Source organism: Arvicola amphibius, chromosome 6, assembly GCF_903992535.2.
Source record: "Arvicola amphibius chromosome 6, mArvAmp1.2, whole genome shotgun sequence".
In the NCBI taxonomy this organism is placed as follows: domain Eukaryota; kingdom Metazoa; phylum Chordata; class Mammalia; order Rodentia; family Cricetidae; genus Arvicola; species Arvicola amphibius.
The window spans coordinates 22,964,317-22,975,113 of NC_052052.2; the positions used below are offsets into that span (position 1 = coordinate 22,964,317).

The following is a 10,797-nucleotide window of genomic DNA, read 5'->3' on the forward strand; positions in this document are numbered from 1 at the left end:
TGCCGGCTGCTATGAATGCTGTCGAATTTAATAAGACACGCCTATGCCTTTCATGAGCTTGCTTTCTTCAGCCAGAGCTGGTCAGGACTGAAACAGTAGGAAAGTATTCGCCAGTGTTGCAGAGAGGGTTCAGTCACTAAGAGGGACTAAGGCAAAAAAGGGATTTAACTGATTGGGGCACAGTTTGAGCCAAAGCTTATAGTGTCTCCAAGTTCCATCAGTTAAATCAGGATGTCACCTTTGTAAGGCTGGTTCTAGTGGCTTAGCAGCACACTCCTCATCTGCGAATTCCTTTACAGATGTCCAACAAAGGTTCCCTTGCTGTTCGTTGGTTCTGATCAAGCCACAGTGCCTCTTCTGAGTCAGTGATGGTCAGAGAGTAAGATTCATTGATTGTAGTAGGCTGTGTGATAACGGACACACCTACAGTCTGAGCTGGACAGTGCCAGCGTCATGCAGAGCACATTGGCCAAAAGTGAGGGGAGAATGATTCTGTAGCAGCCTGAGGGATACCAGAACCCTTAGAAGGGAATGTGTGTGCTGACAGACCCGAGAATCTACCAGATTTTCCCACAAAACAGTGATGAGAGATGTCTTAGGATTTCTGTTGCTGTGAAGAGACACTCTGACCACGGCAACATTTAGTTGGGGATGGCTTATATTTCAGAGGTTTAGTCCATACTGCTTACCATTTTAAGATACTTGTCAGAAAAGGATTTTCAGATACACAATAGGACAGATTCAGACATAAAAGACCTCTAAATGAGACACAGTGTATTTAAAAATGTACACAGGCTTGGGAGAGAGAGGAAAATGGGTATAGTTTTATAAAAAGAAGTAAATAATTTTAAAAAATAAAACAAAGTCTTTAAAGTGACAATAAAAGTAATATAAAAGAGTACAGACAGTCATAGATTAAAGGTGTAAAGATAATAATTTTTTTTTTTGGTTTTTTTTTTGAGACAGGGTTTCTCTGTGACTTTGGAGCCTGTCCTGGAACTAGCTCTGTAGACCAGGCTGGTCTCGAACTCACAGAGATCCGCCTGCCTCTGCCTCCCGAGTGCTGGGATTAAAGGCGTGCGCCACCATCGCCCGGCAAGATAATAAATATTAAAAAGTAATAGAAAAAAGCCACATAAAGATGGAAAATATACAGTCTGGATTATGTGTATTATTGTATTTTCTTTAAATTTTTTTGATTGTTTAATGAGTTAACTGTAGAGAGACATTTGATTGTGGGGGCTGCTAAGCTAAACCAACATACATATTTTAAAGGTATCTTGACTTTAAAATTTAAGTCTAAGGGTATGTTTGGAAAAGAGGTTCTGCTTTTGTTTACACAGAGGATGGGAACCTGTGGATTCCTTGCAGGCTAATGTGATTTGATAGAACAAGACCCCCCAAAATGTCTCTATGAACCCTAAAAATACTTTGCACAACAAATAGCAGGAAGCAGTTTGGAGAAGACTATGCCCAGATTCCCAAAATGATTGTTTATAAATGTTTGTTTTTATTTAAAGGGGAATATGATATAGAAATGAATACATTGGCATGGATTATGGTCTATTGATACAAATTTAAGGCCAATTATTTATATGTATATTTCTACTCTTGTTTAAGGAATTGTTGTTATACAGTTCATTTAAAAAATTTAATGTAGGGGGCTGGAGAGATGGCTCAGAGGTTAAGAGCATTGCCTGCTCTTCCAAAGGTCCTGAGTTCAATTCCCAGCAACCACATGGTGTCTCACAACCATCTATAATGAGGTCTGGTGCCCTCTTCTGGCCTGCAGGCATACATGCAGACAGAATATTGTATACATAATAAATAAATATTTTAAAAATTTAATGTATAATTAAAAATTACAGATTAATAGCCATTTATAATAGTCAAACTTGTATTCATGTTAGTTTGGTTTTCTAGATGTACAGAGATATATTTCAGATGGATAGGTATTCTTCAAACCTTTCAGAGTTCTACAGAATATGTCATTTAAAATGTTTTAAGAACTTAGACTTTTCTTGACAGTGAGACATATTTGCTTCTGGCAGTACCAATTACTTCAAGAGGATGATGGGCATCAAAGAGGCTCCTTATGGAGTTTGCTAGCTATTTGAGCAAGAAACTGCTTTCGCCTGGCTTCACTTTGCTAAGCTATTTGCCAAACAGCTTAATTCATTAACCGATTAAAGGAACACATATACAGAACATCCCACATCATGTGATCATCATGGTGACTTCTGGCAGGCTTTCTCAGGGATGGGGTGAGTGGGAGTGAGACCAGAATGTGGAATGGGGCCCCTAGTTGGAGATCCCCAACACTCCTAATAGTGCCACTCCCTATGGCCACGGAATCAAACACCTGAGTCTATGGGGGCTGTCTTGGGGTTTTTATTGCTGTGAAGAGACACATGACCATGACAACTCTTGATTTGTCAATTAAAGAGAACGTTTAATTGGGGTGGCTTGCTTACAGTTTCAGGTGTTTATTCTACGGTGGCATGCAGGCAACAGGAAATCAACTGAGACACTGGGTGGTATCCTGAGCATAGGAAACTTCATATCCCGCCTCCACAGTGACACACTTCCTTCAACAAGGCCATACTCACTCCAACAAAGCCATACCTCCTAATAGTGCCACTTCCAGTGAGATTAAGGGGAATATTTACATTCAAAATACTATAGGGGTCATTCCTATTCAGACTACTGATGTGGGATTCCCCTCTGTATGCTGTGAATACCATTGGTATTCAGAAAACCCAGTTTTGAGTCCTGCTTCTGTCATAGTTAGGTCATTTCCTATCTTTGATTTCTTTATCAGAAAAAAATAGGAACAAAATTAGGACTTACAAGGGATTTATTTGAGATAGGATGCTACGTCCTGGAACCTAGAACTAGCTATATTGCTGAGGAGGGCCTTGAACTCCAGATTCTCCTACCTCTCTCTCAGTAGTGCTAGGATTACAGGTATCTGCCACCATGTTCAATTTATGGGGGGCTGGGGATGGAACTCAGGCCTTTATGTTTGCCAGGCAGGCACTCCGCCAACTGAGCCACATCCCCAGACTTTTTTGTTTGTTGAGATGGTTTCAATGCTAGCCCAAGCTGGCACTGAACTCTCTATATAATCAAAGATGATATTGGGGATGTTAAGATGGCTCAGAGTATAAAGGAACTTAACATTGAGCCCAGTGATCTGATTTCAACTTCCAGAACCTATATGGTCAAAGAATTGACTTCTGCATGTGCACCATGGTACCCACATGCCCATATGCATATATACATACATACATGTGTAATATAAATAAATAAGTGTAAAAAATTAAAGATGACCAACTCCTGATCCTTCTGTCTCAGAGTCCTGAATACAAGGATCACAGGTATGTACCACCATACCTGCTCCTCTCACAAGGTTTTTTTTTTTTTTTTTTTTTTTTTTTTGGTTTTTCGAGACAGGGTTTCCCTGTAGTTTCTAGAGCCTGTCCTGGAACTAGCTCTTGTAGGTGTGTGTGTATATATATATATATATATATATATATATATATATATTCACTGAGAATTGACATCTGGAAGTGCTCTTAACCTCTGAGCCATCTCTCCAGCCCCCATGTGTCTCATAGCTTGTTACCTCATTTTCTACATGTCCTGCTTCCCTGGCAGCTGGCTGGCATCTCCTCTGATTCTGCCCTTCCTCCTGCCTAACCTTATCCTGTTCAGCTATTGGCCAGTCATCTTGTTTATTAAACCAATCACAGTGACATATATTCACACAGTGTACAGGAGGATTATTCCACAGCATTTTCCCCTTTTGTCTAATTAAAAAAGAAGATTTTTAACTTCAGCATAATAAAATTATATACAACAAAACAGTTATCAAGTAAGAATTACAGTTACAATATCCAGTCGATTTGTATTTGGCAAAATTAGAGCAAATACTCTATTATCTATCTTGGTGAATCTAAAGTTTTGTATCTATAAAAATCTTGGCAGAGCTCCAGGCCCCTCCAGAGTGGCAGCGGCTGGTGGAGAAATGGAGGCGCAGTCCTATTGCGCCAAGCTCTTGGGGGAGCTGAACGAGCAGCGGAAAAGGGACTTTTTCTGTGATTGCAGCATCATCGTGGAAGGGCGCATCTTCAAGGCCCACAGGAACATTTTGTTTGCTAACAGTGGCTACTTCCGGGCCCTGCTCCTTCACTACATTGAGGACAGTGGGCGGCACAGCACTGCCTCCTTGGACATTGTCACCTCGGACGCCTTCTCCACCATCTTAGATTTTCTCTACTCCGGGAAGTTGGACTTGTGTGGCGAGAATGTGATTGAAGTTATGTCAGCTGCCAGCTACCTGCAGATGAATGACGTGGTCAACTTCTGCAAGGCGTACATCAGGTCATCCCTTGACATTTGCCGAAAGATGGAGAAAGAAGCCGCCGTGGCTGCAGCTGTGGCAGCGGCCGCGGCAGCAGCTGCTGCCGCAGCTCATCAGATAGACAGTGGAAGTCCAAGTTCAGGACTGGAGGGGACTTCCTGTGGTACCAAGAGCTTTGTCTCCTCTCCAGTAGGGGGAGAAGGGAGTGTGGAATGTACAAGAGCATCCCCTTGTGATGACTGTCACCCCTTGGAACTGGCGGTCAAAGACAGCCAGAGCTCCAGCGCCTCTGACAGTGACCTTTCTATTGTGCCCAGGCGGGTTGAACCCAAGGTGGAGTTTGATGTGGCCAGAGTAGAGGTGGAGGCCAGCGAGCAGCTGCAGCAGTATGCCGCCCCACTGGCCCATGCGGAGGACGGCCTGTCCGGTAACCAGGCCTTGGACTTGACTTTCGGCAACTACCATGTGAAGCAGTTCCTGGAAGCTCTCCTGCGCAGCGGTGCTGTCCAGAGCAAAGATGACTCGGATCATCAGTTTTCTCATAGTTGGGAGGGAAGACTGGAAGGTGCAGGAGCGGCCATGAGCTCCGTGATGGACGTTCAGAATGACTGGTATAGAGAGGACTCAGGTGAGTTCCGATCTCAAGCATTCTGTCTCCCCACATTTGTCTGTGCCTTGTGCTCTCCCATCGTCAGGACAGTCAGCACCACCATCTCCCCACTGCTACCACGCCGGCATTGCTGCCACCACCACCAGTATCAATAGGTACTAATCAAGTACTTGTTGTATGTAGACTATTGTTTCTGTGTACCATGTGTGTGCATGCAGGTGGAGACCAGGGGACAAGAGATGTCCACCTCGTTTTTGTTTTTTGTTTTGTTTTGAAGACTAGGTTTCTCTGTGTAGCCTGACTGCCCTGGAATTCACTCTATAGAGCAGGTTGGCCTTGAACTCACAGAGCTCCAACTATGTCTGCTTCCCAAGTGCTGGGATTCTAGGCGTGAGACTCCACCACACAACTTTGTTGTTTGTTTTTTTTTTTTTGAAATATTTATTCATTATTTATTATGTATATAACATTTTATATACATTTTGTCTGTGTGTATGCCTGCAGGCCAGAAAAGGGCACCAGACCCCATTACAGATGGTTGTGAGCCACCATGTGGTTGCTGGGAATTGAACTCAGGATCTTTGGAAGAGCAGGCAATGCTCTTAACCTCTGAGCCATCTCTCCAGCCCCCAACTTTGTTTTTTAAATGAAAATTTGTTTTATTTCATATGTGTGGAAGTTTTGCCTGTGTGACTATCTATCTATACATCATATGCATGCAGAAGCCAGAAGAGGGCGGTGGGTTCCTTTGGACTGAAGTTACTGATGGCTGTGAGCTGCCACGGGTATGTTAGGAATTGAACCCATGTCTTCTGGAAGAGCAACCAGTGCTCTAAGCTGTTTATCCATCTCTCCTTGTTTTTAGAGACAGTATCTTTTGTTGACCTGCAGCCTGCTAATTTTGCTAAACTGGCCGGCCCATGACCCCCAGAGATCCAGCTCTGTCCAGCTTCCCCGTGCTGGGGTTACAGGCATGTGCCGCCATTCTTGGCTTTTCACAGGTCCTCCTGCTTGTGCTGCGAGCACTTCACCGGTGTAGTTATTTGCCTGGCTCCTCTTTCCATGTCTTAGCCTTCCCTGTACAGAGTCTGGTCCTCCTTGGATGTCCCTGAGGGCTTGGTTCTAAGACTCCCCTTGGATAGTAAAATCCAGCGGTTGCTTGAGTCCTCTCTTGACAGGTGTGGTGGCTGTACATCTTCCATACAAACACTTGGGAGGAAAAGGCAAGCAGACCAGTGAGTCCAAGGCCAGTCTTCTGTAAATGGCAAATACCAGCACAAAAAGGGCTATCTAGTGATACCCTGTCTTGGAAAAAAAAAAAGTCAATGGTTGCAGAGAGGGCTCAGTCATTAATGGCACTTGCTGCTCTTGCAGAGGACCTGGGTTTCATTTCCAACTCCCACATGGTGGCTGCCCCTAGGAACACACCTCCAACCAGACCACACCTATTCTATTTTGTTTGCTTTTGAGACAGGGTGAGACAGGGTTTCTCTGTGTATCCCTGACCACCCCGAAACTCATTCTGTAGATTGTTGTAGGAGACTGTTTGTTTGTTCCTGGCTGCTCAGCCCCAAAATAACCACACAGAAACCATATTATTTGCAATACTGTTTGGCCAATAGCTTAAGCATATTTCTGGCTAACTCATATCTTAAATTAACCCATTTCCATTAATCTGTGTATCGCCATAAGACTGTGGCTTGCTGGGTAAAGTTCTGGCGTTTGTCTCTGGTGTGGCTACATGGCTTCTCCTGACTCTGCCTTCTTTTTCCCAGCATTCAGTTTGGTTTTCCCCACCTACCTCTACTCTACCCTATCACAGGCCAAGGCAGATTCCTTTTTTTACCAATGGTATTCACAGCATACGGATGGGAATCCCACATCACCTCCCCTTTTCTGTTTAAATAAAAAGGAAGGTTTTAACTTTAACATAGTAAAATTACATATAACAAGACAGGTATCAAGAAAGAATTATAGTTACAATATATCTACTTTATCTTTTATTATAACTAAGGAAAACTATAACTATATATTCTTCAACTCCATCAAAGACTCCAGAAGGATATAATATTACCTAAGTAAACAGAAACTGTATTGTAAGCAACTTCCAAAATTCTAGAATTGACAGAGACATCTCACTGCCTGGACAGTCACCCAAAGTTCTTCTGTACCATTGGGGCATCCATCTTCAGCCTACAGGCCCATCAAACAGTTCAAGCAAGAGCAGTTTCTTCCCCAAATGGCTAATAAGCTCCATGAAGAGCCTCTTCAATGCCCATCTTCCTCTTGAAGTAATTGGTGCTGCCAAGAGCAGATGTATCTCACTGTTATGAAAAGTCCTAACTTCTTAAACATTTTAAATGCCATATTCTGTAGTCTTTGAAAGAGCTGAAGAATACCTATCTATCTGAAATATATCTCTGTATATCTAGAAAACCTAACTAACATGACTACAGGCTTGACTATTATAGATGACTATCTATTAACCTATATTTTTAAATTATACATTACATTTTTAAATGAGCTGCATAGCACCTTAATCAAGAGCAAAAATATACATATATAACAAAATTGATCTTAAATTTGTATCAATAAACCAAAATCCATACCAATGCAAATCTCTATAGCATACCCCCCCTTTAAATGTAAACAAATATTTTTAAACAGTCATTTAGGGAATTTGGGCATAGTTCTCTCCAAACTGCTTCCTGATTTTTGTTGGGCAAAGTTATTTTGGGGGGTGTTCACAGTGACCTTTCAGGGGGTCTTGGTCCATCAAACATATTAGTCTGGAAGGATTCCACAGGCTCTCATCCTCTGTGGAAACAAAAGAGCCTCTTTTTCAAAGCAACATATCCTTAGACCCATATTTTGAAATCAAAAAACTTTTAAAACATATATGTTGGTTTATCTTGGCAGCCCATACAATGAAATGTCTCTCTGTACTTAGCTCCTTCACAGTCAACAAATACAAAGAAAACACAGTAATATTCATAATCCAGTCTCTCTGTGTATATTCCATGGCTTATTTTTTTAATTCCTTTTCTACAAGTTTACCCTGTCTCTTTAAAGACTTTGTTTTATTTTCTAAAAACCATTTACTTCTTTTTGTAACTCTCTGTATTCTTTTTCTTCTCTCTCCCAACCCTACGTACATTTATCCAACATTGTGACTCATTTAGAGGTCTTTTTTTTTTTTTATCTGAATTTGTCTTCATTGTGTATCTGTAATCCTTTTCTAACCAGAACTGCTTTAAAAAAAATGCTAAGTGGGTGTGGCTGGGGACAACATGGCCCTGCCTGCTTGCTCTGCCCAGTCCAACATGGAGGAAGCATGTTTGCTGCCTCTGAGACTGCCTGGTGTGAGGCGTCCTCACCACCTCAACTCTGCTAACCACTTGGCCCGTGCTGCCACCAAGTACCTTGCAGCACACTGCCCACAAACCCCATTTAAATGCTTGGCCTTCTGAAAGATCCAGAGTTTGTGCCCAGAAAGCTGCCATTTCAAAACTATGCAGCTTTTTTTTTTCTGCTGCCCCTGAATCAGGAAAACCTCTCTTAAAGGAGCCGTGACATTAAGCCATTCTTAACTATGTTTTGTTTGTTTGTTTTGTGCCTAGAACTTCTTCCTAAACTCTCAGGTTTTAAGTGGATTTTAGTTGGCCATGTTGGTGTCAGTTTCTTGTAGGAGACTGTTCCCAGCTACTCAGCCCTGAAATAATGAAACAGAAACCATATTGTTTGCAATACTGTTTGGCCAATAGCTTAAGCGTATTTCTGGCTAACTCATATTTTTAATTAACCTATCTCCATTAATCTGTGTATCACCACAAGGCTGTGGCTTACTGGGTAAAGTTATGGCGTCTGTCTCTGCTGGAGGCTACATTGCTTCTCTCTGACCCCACTTTCTTTCACCCAGCATTCAGCCTAGCTTTTCCCACCTAGTTCTGTTCTGCCCTGACATAGGCTCAAAGCAGTTCTTTATTAATCATTGGTAATCACAGCATACAGAAGAGAATCCCACGTTAGTAGACCAGACTAGCCTTGAACTCACAGAGATCCACCTGCCTCTGCCTTCCGAGTGTTGGGATTAAAGGCATGTACTACCATTACCTAGCATAAAAAAATAAATCTTAAACAACGGCAAAAAAACTTTTATGGGCTGGAGAGATGTTTCAGCCATTAAAGTCTAATACTCAAGAAGACCAGAAACCAAGCTGGGTGTGTGGGGGATGACGTTTAGTGATAGAGTGTTTGTGTAACACACTCATGGCCCTGGCTTCAGTCTCTAGCACAGGGAAGGAAAAGGTGGGGGACCAGGAGGGAGGAGGCCCACTTAGCAAACTTGACCTTTGACCTTTCAGGAGCCAGACAAAATTGGACAAGTACTGGCATCTTGCTGTTTGCTAGCAGGTCGAGTTGTTGACTCTCCCTCTGTTTGGTATGATGGGGTTTCCCAGTCCTACCCTGCAAGCTGGCTGTGGTTGATGCTGTTTACAGTCTATTGGATTCCTCAGGTGACGTGCTGGTGGTCCCCATCAAGCTCCACAAGTGTCCTTTCTGCCCTTACACTGCCAAGCAGAAGGGCATCCTCAAGCGGCATATCCGATCGCACACTGGTGAGCGGCCTTACCCCTGCGAGACCTGTGGCAAGAGGTTCACACGGCAGGAGCACCTTCGGAGCCATGCCCTGAGCGTAAGTGTCTGTCGGTGATGTTACTGCAAGGGCTGTGTTTGTTTTCTGAGGGTGAGCCTGCCTTTCAGGTCTCTGTTCCCTGTAGGTTTTTAGAGAATTCGGTGGCGTTTTCTTTCACCAGATTAAAGCTGGGCTGGCGGCACTTAGAAAGTTAACACTGGCATGGGAACATTCAGGTTTTCTCAAGGTTGGTTGTCATGAGGCCAGAACTGGCAGGGCCAGCAGACTGTGGGCCTCTTCCCTCTGATATGGATGTAGAGTAAGCTGTATCCCCAATTTCCCACCAGACTCAGCTTTCTGCGGTGGAAGAGCAGTGGACTCCCATTTGTACCGCCGGTACTCTTAACTGCTGAGTCATCCCTCCAGCTCCCCGACCCCTTTTCTGTTGCGTTTACCGCCTCCGCTTATGCTGACAGGTCCACAGATCCAACCGTCCCATCATCTGCAAAGGCTGTCGAAGAACCTTTACCAGCCACCTGTCTCAGGGGCTACGGCGCTTCGGGTTGTGTGACGGCTGCACGTGTGTCACAGACGCCCACGATGAAGATGACGATTTGATGCCCGTCAACCTTAGCCTGGGGGAGGCTTCTTCCGAAAGCCACGGGAAGAGTGACGCAGACGACTGGCCCATCTATGTGGAGTCCGGGGAGGAGAATGACCCAGCTGTGGACGAGTCCGACCACAAGCCACACGGTCGGCCCAACTTACCAGACCGAGAGACACTTACGTGAATCAGTCCGTGGGAAAGTGGTTTTAGGTGTTGTTGCTTGTTCTACAGTAAAAGCGACCGTCTGTCTAATTTTGTGGAACTTAGGGGCTGTTTCCCTCTCCATCTTGTTAGACTGCATAGCCGAGTCTGGGGGTCGTGACTCAGAAGACTGATGGATGAATTTTTTTAGCATGGATTCTGCGGGCTCTGTGGGCCTCACCTTGGTTCCGAATGAATCAAGGTTGGTCCCGAGTCTTCCTAATTTCCTTTCTGAGACGCCAACTCTGGGTAGGAGGAAAATAAGAAAATCCTCCCTGCTTACCACTCTTTCGATCTGCATTCTCTTACCATTACCGTTTTCTGAAAAGGTGGCAAAATGTGCTGGCTCGGCACCAGTCTTTCCCCTGCCAAGCTTT

The 10,797-nt window shown here is 43.8% G+C and overlaps 1 protein-coding gene across 1 annotated transcript; it reads left to right on the plus strand.

Moving 5' to 3' along the window:
• Window positions 1–4,030: 4,030 nt before the first annotated feature.
• On the plus strand, window positions 4,031–10,403 carry Zbtb8b (zinc finger and BTB domain containing 8B). Its single transcript, XM_038332319.1, has 3 exons — window positions 4,031–4,994; window positions 9,494–9,672; window positions 10,089–10,403. The coding sequence occupies exons 1-3, from the start codon at window positions 4,031–4,033 to the stop codon at window positions 10,401–10,403; spliced, it is 1,458 nt and encodes a 485-aa protein (XP_038188247.1).
• Window positions 10,404–10,797: the final 394 nt, after the last annotated feature.

Coding starts and splice junctions, on each gene's coding strand:
- Zbtb8b (XM_038332319.1), top strand. CDS start 4,031: ATGGAGGCGCAGTCCTATTGCGCCAAGCTCTTGGGGGAGCTGAACGAG. Junction 4,995..9,493: donor CTGGTATAGAGAGGACTCAG/GTGAGTTCCGAT, acceptor TGGATTCCTCAG/GTGACGTGCTGGTGGTCCCC. Junction 9,673..10,088: donor TTCGGAGCCATGCCCTGAGC/GTAAGTGTCTGT, acceptor TTATGCTGACAG/GTCCACAGATCCAACCGTCC.